The 13,645-nt window shown below is 48.7% G+C and overlaps 1 protein-coding gene across 2 annotated transcripts; it reads right to left on the bottom strand.

Moving 5' to 3' along the window:
* Positions 1–1,651: 1,651 nt before the first annotated feature.
* On the bottom strand, positions 1,652–13,639 carry CTDSP1 (CTD small phosphatase 1). 2 transcript variants are annotated; one of them, XM_044670749.1, is made up of 7 exons: positions 13,538–13,639; positions 9,337–9,491; positions 7,620–7,721; positions 7,396–7,452; positions 6,336–6,428; positions 4,290–4,475; positions 1,652–4,037 (listed from the first exon to the last, which is right to left on the bottom strand). In XM_044670749.1, the coding sequence occupies exons 1-7, from the start codon at positions 13,602–13,604 to the stop codon at positions 3,909–3,911; spliced, it is 789 nt and encodes a 262-aa protein (XP_044526684.1). In that variant the 5' UTR covers positions 13,605–13,639; the 3' UTR covers positions 1,652–3,908. The 2 variants fall into 2 exon arrangements, with proteins under 2 accessions (XP_044526684.1, XP_044526685.1); XM_044670750.1 differs by lacking the exon at positions 6,336–6,428.
* Positions 13,640–13,645: the final 6 nt, after the last annotated feature.

Genomic DNA, 13,645 nt, shown 5'->3' with positions numbered 1-13,645 from the left:
CCTTCCATCCTAGATTCAATATTTTGTATTGGTTCTAAGACAAAAGAAGAGCTGTGAGGGCTAGGCAATGGGGATTAAGTGACTTGCCCAGGGTCACAGAGCTAGGAAGTGTCTCAGATCAGATTTGAACCTTAGGACTTCCCATCTCAAGGCCTGGCACTCTATCCACTGAGCCACCTAGCCACTCCCCCCTAGAGCCATTTGCAGAGGTGGGGGGCTATGAGTAGGGCCTTTACATGCTGTTTTGGTGGAACTGCTCTTTATCCCTTCTTCCTAAATCTTGTTATGATGGAAGATTCACAGCTTGTTGAAGGGTTGGTGTCATCTATGTAGATGATGAAAAAAAGGAAGAGATAGCCACAATAGGATTAAAATACTTATATTAAAAGTTCTTCCTTATATGGAGCCCACCCAAAGACCTTTGTTCTGCTCAGTAACAACATGATGGCTCTACAGATAATTCGAGAAAAGATCTTGGTCCCTTTCCCTCCCCTCAGGGTTTTTCACCAAGGAAATGATGAGGGTTTCTACAGGGAGAGATGCTCCTATTGGGAGCAGATAAGCCTGGAGGCCCATCTGCTTCCCAAATATGTATCAGAACCACAGAAATTGGGCAGCAGCTGGATAGTACAGTGGACAGAGGGCTAGACTTACAGTAGGAAGAACCTGGGATCAAATTTGACCGCAGACACACTTTTTAACTTTGGGACCCTAGACAAGTCACTTACCCCATCTGCCTAGCCCTTGCCCTACTGTCTTAGAGCTATTACTAAGACAAAAAGTAAGGTTTTAAACAAAAATCACAGAATTTTGGAGTCGGCAAGGGCCCCAACAGCCAGCTAACCCGAGGAGGGAGAATCCCCACTACCATACGATGAGGGGGACCCCCAGACTTTGCTTGCAAACCTCTAGGACACCTTTCGGCAGCATATTCTGCTCAGACCTCCAGCAGTCGAGTTTTTCCTGACATCAAGCTTCCACTGGCCTCTTTACCATCCCACCCAATAAGTCAGAGACCTTCAGAAGGCAAACCAAACAGAACCAGGTTTTGCCCTTCTCAGGATAGCTGTTAAAAATGTGAAGACGATCACGTCCCTCTCTCTTCTCTTTTCCTGTTAAATACCCTCAACCTCTGTGTCCCAGATCTGGTCTGACCATGACAGTACAGGGGGATGATGGGAACAACAGCGAGCATCTGTATGGGCTCTGGGTGACAGAGTACTTTGCAAATCTGATCTCCCATCCTTCGGTGGCTATTGAACACTGCTGAATCCCATCGAGCCTGGGGTCCTCTAGACCCCCCAGAATCAAGCAAGCTATTTTCTACCCATGTCTTGTCCATCTGATACTGATGAAATTGCTCCATCCCAAGTTTGAGACTTTCCATGGAGCCCTTATGAATTTCATCTTGTTTAGTTCAACTCAAAGAGAGTTCCACCACTCATTTCTTCCCAGGCTAGAGGAATCCCATGTTTCCTCGCAGGGCAGAAGGGTTGACCGATATTGAGTGAGTGGGTGCACAAGCAGCCTAAGAAACACCCGACTTCAGACACCCAGGAGATCTCGCCCACATGATCCCATGGCCAGGACCCTCACCCCAAGTCTACTCTTCTCCCCTTCCCCCACCAAAAAAACCACACAAACACAGAAGTTGATCGGGAAGGGTCTGGTATTCTCTTTATCGCTCGAGGGACTCCCATCACCCCAGGGTCCCACAAAAGGCACTTAGACGGAGCTTTGTCTTACACCAACCCTGCCCACTATTCCCGGCTCCTTTTTTTGATTTAAGAATAACACTCTGATATGTATTACCACCCTGACTCCCCCTTGGCACTGGTATTGCAATAATTAGGCAGTGGAAGGGGTCAAAGGGCCAACCTTCAGGGCACCTTAGAACCAGGGAGTCAGGGTGGAAGGGAGGGGACACAGGCTCTGGTTTCCTGGGAGCTGTCCCCCAACGAGCAAACATGGAGGAGTTAGGGGGAAGGGCTGTGTGGCTTGGGTTGGCACTAAGAAAAAAACCAAACCATAACAGAACAGCTTGGCCTGGCCACCAGAACTCTTGACTTCCTAATAGGCCTGTGGGGTAATGTTGGGACCAGGAGTCTGCTGGGGGGAAGAGATCACCCCTGGGTGTAAGGGGTTCTCCCATGAGTCACCTCAAACCAGACCCAAAGCAGGGGATAGGATGGAGAGTGGAAAGACAGAAGCAGGCACTGAATTGAGGCATGGACTGTTCCTCCACCTCCCACCCCCATTCTAAGGAGGGGATGCTTGGAGAAGGAGACAGGAGGTCCCAGAGGCCCTCAACTCCACCTGATTTGGGGGTTGCAACCAAACCCTTAAGCCAAATTAACCACCAGGCAATATGGGGAAACTAAGGGCACACCAGACAGCTCCAGGACTGGTGGGGCTGAAGCAGGAGTGAAGCAGGGGACTGAGGCACTGGCATCCCCTAGGTTCACTTGCTCCTTTCAGAAAATAGCAGTTTAAAAAATGTAAAAATCCTTTCCCATCCCGCTCTCCTTCCCCCTCAGGTCCTGGGCCCCGAAGAGGGACAAGGAGTGTCTTCCCACCCTTTCAGCCTCCCTGCCCCTTTCCTCTAAAAATCTATATACACATATACATATTTATATGGCACAATGGGGGCTGGGAGCCCTGGTCCCCAGCCCCTCCTCCTCCCCTCCCCCAGACCCCATTTAGGGACTGAAAGGGCTAATCTCACCCAAATGGTGGCACATTTGGCCTGGGACATTCATGATTAAGGCAGATGTGATAAAAAGGGTGTTGTGTGTGTGTGTGTGTGTGTGTAGGGGTGATGGTATAAGGAAGGCAGGAATTGCTGAGGGGGCCACTGCCCCCCCCCCAAGACTGAGAATGTTCTATTACTGAGGGGATTCCCTTATTTGTCCCCTAGCCCATCCCCTACAGACAATAGGGGTCTGGGGCAGTATTCACGGGTCCTACTCAGATCTAGGTCAGTAGGCTTTTCTTTGCCATGCCTCAGTTTCCTCAACTGTAACAGCTGCCCTCCTTTTTTTAAGAGGCACTAATTGTAAGAGGAAAGACTCCATTTCAGAGGGTAGGTGTGGGAGCTGCAAGGGAGGGACATTGAGCCAAACTTCTCCTCTCACCTTCTCATCTGGACTGTTTTGGGGAATAAACCTGCTTTGGGGGTATCTCCTATGTTTTTCCTTGCCACCTCCAACCTCTGGGGAGGAGGGGCTCTCTGAACAAGGCACTTAGCATCCAACCTTGCCTACCAAGGGAGGCCAGGCTGGGGTGGAGGTGGGGAGTTAAGTGGGGGTGAGGTACTGGGTCACAGAAAAGCTGAAACACAGACATCTCCCTCTTCTTCCCTAAGAAGGGTCCCCAAATTTGGCAGCAGAGAAACTCAGCAACACTGGAAGGGAGGAACAGAGGGGTTGAGGGTCCCCACCTTGAACCTTAACCCCCCTCCAAAGTCCCATTGCTGGGGCAGAAGGGCACATAAGGCACTGATGCTTGGTGTTAAAGGACCCAGCCCAGATGTGGAGGGAGGCAGCCAGAGGGGGTCAAGCCTGAAGCCCAAGGCCACCTTCAGTCTTTCTTGTTGCCCCTTTATCTCTCCAATCCCCCCTCATCCACTCCTCCCATTCTGGGTCTGAGGAGGTGAGCTGGGCTGGCTGGTGGTGGTGGTAAGGGGACAGAGTCCTTCCCCGTGGCACTGAATTTTAAAATCAGATTTGTTTCTTTAAAAGAGAAAAGGAAGATGGTGACTGGAAGTTCAAGTGTGAAGAAGAGAACTGGCTTCCAGAGTGCTGAAGTGGAGGGTCGGTGGGGTGCGTGCCTGGCCAGACCTAGCTCTGTGACACCAGCAGGAGGCCCGGGAGCTGGGAGACCAGGAGGGGCACCAGCCCCCCACCTCACTAGCTCTCAGTCCTCTGCTGTTTGAGCACCGAGTAGACGTCATCGACGCGGCTGAGCCGTTCAAAGAAAGGAAGGAGGTCCTGAAGTTCTGTGTCGCCCATGTTGTCGAACCATGAGGCCACTGGTACCTAAGAAGGGGGAAGATGGAGGCCACGGGCAGATGGTCAAAGCCACGGCCAAGCTCCTGTCCCACCAGGCTGACAGCCCCCCGTCACCCTGTCTGTAGCCTAGAGAGGATCTGTTCAGAGGCGGGAGATCCATCTGCCTCTCTTCACCACTCTTCTAGGCTCCAAAACCTCGGTCCCACCACTGACCCATCCCCTGCCCAGTCCCAGACTCCAGGAGTCTTATCTCCTTCCCTCCCTCCTCCTCCTACTCACAGCATTGTCTGGATGGAAGACATAGGAGGCAGGAGAGTTGTCCAGGATGAGCACCCTCCGAAGGTCCCGACCCAGGCGGCTCAGGTCTTTGACGTAGTTCCCTCGGTGGAAGACACAGGACTCTCGGAAGAGCCGAGCTCGAAATGACCCCCACTTGTCCAACAGGTCAGCAACAGGGTCTGCATACTATGAGGTGGGGGGAGGAGGAATAGGTAGTATAATGTGTGGTGTGCAAAGGGGAGCAGGGGAGCCCCAGCCTCCTACACGACTAGCTGTGTGACCCTGGGCAGGTCACTTCAATAATAAAACCCATCTCACAGGGTAGTTGGAAGGATCAAATGAAATAATGTATATAAAATGCTTTGTAAACCTTATGATACTACATAAATGCTATTACTATTACTCCTACTATTGTTGTTGTTACATTATTTATGGCCAAAATTATTATTATTCTGTTAGGGCTTGAAGGGGATGTCATGGTTATTTTTATCATTATGGTAGGGACTGAAGAGGATGTCTTGGTTATTGTTGTTATCATTGTTGTCGATCGTGAAAGAGATGTCTTGGTTATTATTATTGTTCTGGTAGGGACTGAGAAATATCTTGGTTATTATTATTGTTTTGGTAGGGACTGAGAAATGTCTTGGTTATTATTATTGTTTTGGTAGGGACTGATAGGGATGTCTTGGTTATTGTTGTTGCTGTTGTAGTGCTTGAAGGGGATGTCATGGTTATTGTTATTGTTCCGGTAGGGATTGATGGGGATGTCTTGGTTATATATAAGGGTTAAATTAGGGGTTTGACAAAAATAAAAGAGCAGCTTTTAATAACTTAAGTTTTAATGAGAATATAGTAGATTTGTAAATTAATATTATCCCTTTAAGCCAAAGAAAAGAAAACTTCCAGCAGCTTTTAACAATTAACAATTAAGTTTGATTGAACTAGAGATAGTAAAATATAGTAAAATGAATATAGTAAAGGAGGGAAATATAGGAAAGAGGTAGAGAAAGAAAATTTCCCAATGTCCATACTAGTTATCCTAAAGCTACCTATAACTACTGCTAATAACAACTGCCCCACAAAGTTCCAATGCAATGCAGCCCAATCAAAACCAACCCAATCGGTGTTTAATCCAACCCCAATTAGGTCTGTCAACGAAGAGCAACCACCTCCCAAAAAAATTCAAGAAAGAAAAAAACCTAACAGCCCAAACCAAAAGCCTAAAAGCCCTCTAATGGCTAAAGCCCTCTCAGTAAGCTCAGGTTCGCCTTTTATATTGCAGCAACTAAATGCCAACCACCAACCCAACACACCCCCAGGAACCAACTTCCTCACAACTGCCAAACTAACTGTCAGCAAATGACTTCCCTTGACCAACTGAAGCTGGCCCCCTTTTATATCCCCTTCTTACCTCACTTGTTCTCTCTGGTTTCTACTTCCTGTCACTGTGGGCTGGTTAATCCCTACACATCTCAATGGTAAGAGGGTCCCTTGTTAAATTAGAGAAAAGGAATAAATTCCTTTTTACAGTTATTATTATTATTATTTTTGTTCTGGTAGGGACTGATGGGTATGTCTTGGTTATTATTATTATCGTTTTGGTAGGAATTGATGGGTATGTCTTGGTTATTATTGTTGTTTTGGTAGGGATTGATGGAGATGTCTTCGCTATTGCTGTTGTTGCTGTTGTAGAGTTTGAAGGGGATGTCATGGTTATTATGATTATAATTATTGTTATATTATCATTATTTTGGTAGGTCTTGAAGGGGATATCATGGTTATTATTATTATTGTTGTTCTGTAGGGATTGAAAGAGATGTCAAGACTTCCCCAAGGTCATATCTAGAAGGGCAGCATCTTCGACTTGGCCTAATCAGTGGGGAGGAGTGATGGGGATTCTCAAGGAAACAGAGCAGAGGAGGAAAAGTCCTAAGTCTCCAACCCACCTTGTGGAAAAAGGAAGTGGAGAGAAGGAATGGGGGCCTTCCAGGAGGCTTTCCTACAGCACTGGGAGAAGGGAGGATGAGTAAGAAGGCAGGGGCTCACCTTGGCCAGGCTGGCTGTGAAAAGCACACACTCAAACAACTCCCCCATCCGCTGCAGGAACTCGTCCACATGGGGCCGTTTCAGCACATAGACCTGGGGGTAGGGTCAGTGAGGGACTGGCCTGGCTGAGGAGGGGAGGACTTGCCAGCCACCCCCATGGAGAGGAAATGGGAAGTGAAAGTGGAGAAGCTCAGAAACACTAGTTGATCCAAAGGTCTAGGGATGGGACTCTCCCATTCCCCACACCCACCCCGGCTGCCATGACTGCTGCCCTGACCCTACTGGTCCCATAGGAGGACTGAGTCTTGGGTCATATTGAGATTGCCAGAGGAAAGGTCTACAGGTAGGACAGGGGGATAGGGTACCCTAGGGCCCCCCTCACCCCAAGCGATGCTGGGTACCGGCCCCCGAACCAAGTAATGGAGAACAGGCTGAAGAGAAAACAGCCTATCCTGGATTACTTGAAACGGGTCCCGGCCACAGGGTGAGGTGAGAGGTAGGAGGAGGGCAGAGAGATCTATTAGGAATAGGGAAATAATCAGAAAGCACCGCAGCTCTCTCAATGGAGCTAGACAAAAACTAACTTATTAGCTGTTTGATCTCAGGCAAGTCACTTCCCTCCCCTCTCTGGGGATGGACTTCACAATCTATCAAATGAGAGGGTTGGACCAGATTGAACATTCTAACCTTTATTGCATAGTGGGAAGTTTACTGACTTTTTCTCAGAAACAGGATTTTAAATGCATTAAATAAAATTCAAAGGATTACAAGGATTATCAATTATACTGAGATGAAGTGAGGAAAATAGCAAAAAGCCTCAAGTTTATAGACCCAAGTCAAGAGTCCCCACCCAGCCTAATCATGCCTAAGGGGCCCCTTCCAGTTCTAATTTTCAGGGACTCTAGTATAGGAGAGGTCAGTTCTTATTGGAGTCTAGCAGCCTCAGAGACTCAAAGGAAACCTAAGTGAGGCCGGCTCTTCCCTTCCCTTCTAGTCATCCTTCACCCCTTCCCACTCTTGCCCGTGACCCAACCCTATGGCCCCCCCGCCATCCACTCACCTGGTGAACCATTCCATCAATCTCCACAGGGATGATGAAGTCTGCATTGCTCACGGGCTGTGGGAGACACAAAAGGACTGTGGACGAGTGTCCAGGCTCCAGTCCTTCCCTTAGAGAATGGTGGAAGGAGAGGGAGGAACAAGGAGTGCCAACCCCAAGACCTGAGAAGGTGGTGGGAGGGGTAGGGCTGGGGCTGGTGGGGGTCCCCAGGGTCAGAATCCAACCTTAAATGAACTATGCACCAAGGTCTCATCCAGGTCGATGACCACACAGATTTTGCCCAAGTCCTGGGCTTTGGCCTCAGGAAGCAGGTATTTAACTGGTGCCTGTGGGGACAACAAAGGGGGACAGAGAGACAAAAGGATGGAGGGCCACCAAGAGACAACAGGAACAATGCCCGTCCGACTTGATGTCCCCCAACAGCTCTTCTTCTTGGCCTCAATCCCTACTGCCTAAGGAACATTTCCCCAGTCGCCCACCCCCAGGCCAGCTCAGTGCAAAGGGTCCCAGATGGGAGTCCATGGGAAGCCCTGTGTTCTGGTCTTGGCTATGATACTCCCTAGGATCTGGAAGCAGAGGATTTCACCTGTCCTCAGTCTCCTTATCTGTAAAAGGCACATTTATCTCCCCTAGCTCTTCTTTCAGGACTTCTGGGAGGCTGAGATGAGAAAATGCCTGGATCACCAGTAATAACAACAACAACAACAACAATAATAATAATGCATTCATAGAGCCCTTGGAAGTCTTCAATATTGCATATATAACTTCATTTGACTTTCACAAGGAGGTGATTTGGGCACAGCAGAAAGCGGACCTTCCAGGAACATGGAAGCTGTTGTTGTTTAGTCATGTCCAAATCTTTTTTAAAAAATTTAATTAAATTTAGGAGGCAGCTAGGTGGTTCAGTGGACTGAAAGCCAGGCCCGGAGAAGGGAGGTCCTGGGTTCAAATCTGGCCTCAGATACTTCCCAGCTGTGTGGGCACATCATGACTGATGGTCACAGTGAGCGAATCACAAGGAAACTCCCTAAGATTATCTGGAGAAAAGAAGGGACCAGCTGGCCATGGTAGCTGCCTCATTGGGAAGTTCTTTTTGCCAAGGACAACAGAGATTCTGTCCTTTTTCTCAGTCTTTTGAACCACTCCTACAAGGTAGAAAGGGATGAACAAGTATTATTTTCCCATTTTGCAAATGAGGAACTGGTTATGGGCCAAAAAACTCACGCAAGGTCCAACAAAATGCATCTACGACGTGTCCGAGGTGGGCCACTTAGCCATGCTCCACTCTGCCATATTAAACGAGGCGCTGCATGTTTATGGAGTTGAACTGAATTCTATGAAACCATTTGGAAAAGCTGAAAGCAATACTCAGGTTCCAGGAGTTATTACTCTAATGATTAACTCGGAGCCTCACGTGGTAGAAAGATCAACTGGCCCTGTGGTCAAGAGGCCCAGGTTAAAATGGCAGCTCTAATGGGAAACTAGGCAAGAAATTGGATCTCTCTTCATCTCAGTTTCCTCATCCGTAAAATGGGGATAATAACTGCTGTTTGGGGCAGCAGCTAGTCGATAGAGAGCCAGGAGTTGGGAGATCCTGGATTCCAATCTGGCCTCAGACACTTCCTAGCTGGGTGAAGCTGGCCAAGTCACTTAATCCCAATTGGCTAGCCCTTACCGCTCTTCTGCCTTTGAGCCAATACTTAGAATTGATTCTAAGACAGAAGGTAAGAGTTTAAAAAAGAAAGAAAGAAAGAAAGAAAGAAAGAAAGCATGCTGGGAAGCTTAAAAGTCCATATAAATGTAAATGATTTATTAATTAATCATGTTGATCATTAGTTGATAATGATTGATAGTTATTACCAATAACCAATTAAGAATGATCAATAATAGTCATGGTGATTACAATAATTACACTGCCCCTGCCCCTTCGAGTGTACTGACCTTGGGAACAGTCCCATTTTCTTCCACCAGCAGTGGGGCATTATTGTTAATGGCCACGGGCTCTGCGTCATCATGACACAGGCAGCAAAACAGGGAATGGAAGATTCTTCGGCCCCGGGGTTTCTTTGAAGGTGGTGGCGGCGGCGGCTGATCACCTGCGGGGTCCAAAGAGGGTTCAAGAGGCTGGTGGTAGTGACAGTCAGCCCTAACATATTAGACTGGGATGCTCAAGGAGGAAGAGCCTCCAATCAAACCAGCCAGGATGAGGAAGGCTGCCCGGCACCACAGAATGAGCTGTGATTTTGAGAGTCAGAGAGGGCGTGAGTTGGAATCCAGGTTCTACCTCTCCTATTACTACCGTGTGATGAAGTCATTTAACTTCTCCTTGCATGGGAGTTTCCTCCAGTGTAAAAAAAGGTCCAAGGACCTCTGAGGACTCTCCCAGGCACAGATCTATGTTCTGAGGAATCCAAAATCTGCCACAGGAAGCTCTGGTAGCTCAAGGCACCAGGAGACAGACTCGTCCCAAGATCCACAGGGTCTGAGGCACCATCCTCAAGCCTTGGGGCGCAGTGGGGAACGTTTCCTTTTTCCTGAAGCCCTCCCACATTCCTCAGCAGACCCCTGGCTGCAGAAGCACAGCCAGCCACCAGACCAGAGAGGGCTATGGGAAGGAGGGGGTATTGGCCAGGCAAGCATTTCCCTGGTCAAAGCTGGCTGCCTCTCAACCAACTGTGGGGCTGCTCCCCGACTCTCTCCAACTATGGACTCCCTAAGGGCAGTCAAAGGAAATCAGGTCAGGAAGTGAACTTTTTTTTTTTTTTAACCCTTACCTTCTGTCTTAGAATCAATACCAAGTTTAGGTTCCAAGACAGAACAGCAGTGAGGGCCAGGCGGTGAGGATTAAGTGACTTGCCCAGGTTTCTAAAGTCACATTTGAACCTAGGAACTCCTGGCTCTCTATCTACTGAGCTGCCTAGCTTCCCCCTTAGACTGAGTCTTAAAAAATGATGCTTGTCAGGGGATGGTAGGCAGCTCTGTGGATTGAGAACCAAGAGATCCTGGGTTCAAATGTGGCTTCGAACACTTCAGTGGGCAAGTCACTTAAATGAACCCTCATTGCCTAGTCCTCACTGCTGTTCTGTCTTGGAGCCAATCCAGAGTATTGATCCTAAGACAGAAGGGAAGGGTTTAAAAACAGAATGATGCCTGCAGAGAATTTAGATTTGTATGAATGAATGTAGAGTATCTGAATAATGGGACAAGATGCTGCCAGTAACATAAAGGAAAACTTTTAACTTTGAAAGACATCAGCACTGTGAAGGACAAACAGTGACCCAGAACCCCCACCTCTTAGAAGAATGAGCCATTTTTCAGTTCCTGCTAAGGTGATTTTTTTTTTTTGACTGACTATATTTATTTGCAAGAAAGTTTGCCCTGAGTTCAAATCTGACCTCGGACACTTCCTATCTGTGTGACCCTGGACAAGTCATTTAACCTCCATTGCTGAGCCCTTGCCACTCTTCTGTCTTAGATTTAATGCTAGGACAGAAAGTAAGAGGGTTTTTTTTAAGTATAGAATACATTCTCCCCATTACTCTGCTCCCCTCTGAACGTCCCTCTTTCTCTTGTGCATTAAAATGAAAAATGGGTTCCAATGGCCCTCTTTTGGGGGGCATCTCTAACTACCGATCTCTTCCACCACCACCCAATCCCAGAGAGAGAAATACAAAGTCCTTGCTTGTCCCCAGGAAGCCTAGTCCTGCAAAAACAAACCCACAACACAGCCAGCTCCAAGAATTCACGGCTTTCCACCTTTGGGACAATCACCTCTCTGTCTCAATTTTACCCGTGAAGGAACTGGGCTAAAGAGTGATTTGCCCAAGGATCAAACAGTTGGCAAATGGTCACACCAGAATTTGAACCCAGATCTGTGGTTGTGTTTTTCACTATCCCAGGCTGGGCTTTTTCTCTATTTGGAAACAAAAAGTTCAGGTTGAAAGCTCAGATGCAGGGACAAATTATATATGTGTATGTGTATAATATGGAAAATAAGAAATAACGTTATATGTGAATAATATACAAAATGGATAACTTAGAACCATCCAGAAATAACATAATATGCATAGATAAGCATGTACCCTTATACTGTGTAATAAATAAGGTATAATAATGTGTTAAATAGAGAATATATAATAGAATGATCTATAATGTACATAGGAGATAAAATAATAAATAACATGCATGAATAATGTAAACTGGATGACTTATAATAATATCTAAATAATATATAAAAATGACATCTATTAATAATATATAAAAAAGATAATAGTCTAGAACTATATTCTGCATACGGGGAGGGTTATGTCTGAGTATAATCTATCAAATAATAAATGACATATTTTACTAATGTAGAAAATGGATACTCTATAATGCTAGGATCTATAAATATGGCACATACATATATATACACACAGATTCGTGTTGATGGGCGGGTGTAATCTACAGAATAATAAATAACATCCACGTGGACTATTTAATCAAGTAATCTCCAAATACTATGCTATATACGTGTGTATAATTTCTAAAAATAAATAATGTATATAAACTGGCTGCTCTAGAAAAGTAATCTAGAAAGAATGTGTGTGTGTGTGTGTGTGTGTGTGTGTAGGCATGTGTGTGCTTAGAACGTGTAAAGGGCTAAATAACCTGTCACTAGATTAAACGGATGCTCTACAATAGCCTGTATGTGCTTTGAACATAATACCCGATATGGGGGCTAGTCAGCAATAAAGCCATCTAGATAATAATGTGATCCAGACTGTGCCTGTTCCTCTGGGTTTAGAGCATATACAATAACAAATAAGGTCTCGTCTCTCTCAATAACACCGAAGCTGGGGTTCTCGGATAAAGCAAGCTATAAATACTCTTATTATATATGCACGTGTGGATTCTGCACTTCCTGGAACCGGATCCCCGGCCCGAGGGGCCCCTGCGGTGGCCCAAACTCCTCCCGGGATCGCCTCCCACCCTCTCCCTTCCTGCCGTCCACCTCCTCCCTGTAGAAATTAGGGTTCAAGGTCCGCGGTGCCAGCTGGCACTGAGAGGGGCCGGCGGCGCCGCAGACACTGGGGAGCCTGTACTCTGTCCCACGCCATCTGCACGGACACGTCCCAGTCCTCGGCCCCTCACCCTCCAGCCCTCCCGGTTCGCCCAGCCCCAGATACCCCGGGAGTGCCCCGGGAGTTCGGGTTCAGCGGGGCGGCACATAAGACAACAAGTTCATTTCCATCCGATGGGGCGCCCCGAGCTCTGGACGGAGCTCCGCTGGCCAGCAGGGAAGGCTGGGGGTGGGGCGAGGGGTTGAAAACCAGGGACATTCCTCTGGCTTATGCCCCGTCTGCACCAACGCCCCAAATGTGCGGCGGGGAGCCCCGTGCCCAGGTTTCTGGCCGCCTGATCCCTGGCCGGGGCGCTTCGTAATCTGCTCCGAGCCGGGCTGGGTAGCCCTGAGGAGTGGCTGCCCTTTTCTGGGCTGCCTTCGGAATCGTTGCTTTCGGGCTCGCCAGGAAGTGGGGGCGAAGGAGCGGGGCGGAGTAGCTCCCCTCCCCACCCCACCCTACCCTGGCCCATTCACTGTCACTCTTGGGTTAGCAACACACGGTCCCCTCCTCTGTACTGGCACCCATAGCACCCCCACACACACACCCTGACCTGACACCCGGCTCGGAACGGGGTGGAGTCCGAGTGGTCTCGATTCGCCCCCTCCCACCCCCCAAATAAGCAATCCCCCAGGCGCAGCCCGTTACTTCCCAGGGGCCCCACCGCCAGGATTCTATTCCCAGACTCCCGGGATGGGGGTGGGGTGCCGCGGAAGAAGACCTCGCAGCCTCCGCCTTCGCCCCCTCTTCCCCCCGCTACCTTTCCACACGCCAGCCTCAGTTTCCCCACAGTGGCTCAGAGAGAGCGCCCAAAGAACGAAACCCCGCCCTGTGTCCCCAGAGCTGGCAGTTCAAACTCCCCTCTCCAAGCGCTCTAGGGTGCTTTGAGATCGCCCGGGAGAGACGGGACGGGGAGCGAAAGCGAGCCAGCGGCCCCCCGGCGTCCTCCGTCCATCCGGCGCGTGCGCCCCCCCTTCCCCAGCCCACTCTCCTCCAGTCCTGCACCCCCTCCCCTCCCCCAGCCCCGCCGTCCCAGCTACCTTTCCCCCGCAGCGGGCTCAGCGCCTCTTCCTTGCTAATCTGAGTGATGACGGCCGAGCTGTCCATGGGGCCAGGCGGGCTCGGGCCGGACTCTTCCCCCGGCGCCC

Source organism: Gracilinanus agilis, chromosome 3 (assembly GCF_016433145.1).
Source record: "Gracilinanus agilis isolate LMUSP501 chromosome 3, AgileGrace, whole genome shotgun sequence".
NCBI classification, from domain to species: domain Eukaryota; kingdom Metazoa; phylum Chordata; class Mammalia; order Didelphimorphia; family Didelphidae; genus Gracilinanus; species Gracilinanus agilis.
This window is presented reverse-complemented; position numbering and strand designations above follow the sequence as displayed.

Bases quoted from the DNA above. Each gene is read 5' to 3' on its own strand.
- CTDSP1 (XM_044670749.1), bottom strand. From the start codon at position 13,604: ATGGACAGCTCGGCCGTCATCACTCAGATTAGCAAGGAAGAGGCGCTG. The intron at 6,429-7,395 runs GTGAGTGGATGG...CCCTACCCCCAG, and splicing joins TTGATGGAATGGTTCACCAG to GTCTATGTGCTGAAACGGCC. The intron at 4,038-4,289 runs GTGAGTAGGAGG...CCCCCTTCTTAG, and splicing joins TCTTCCATCCAGACAATGCT to GTACCAGTGGCCTCATGGTT.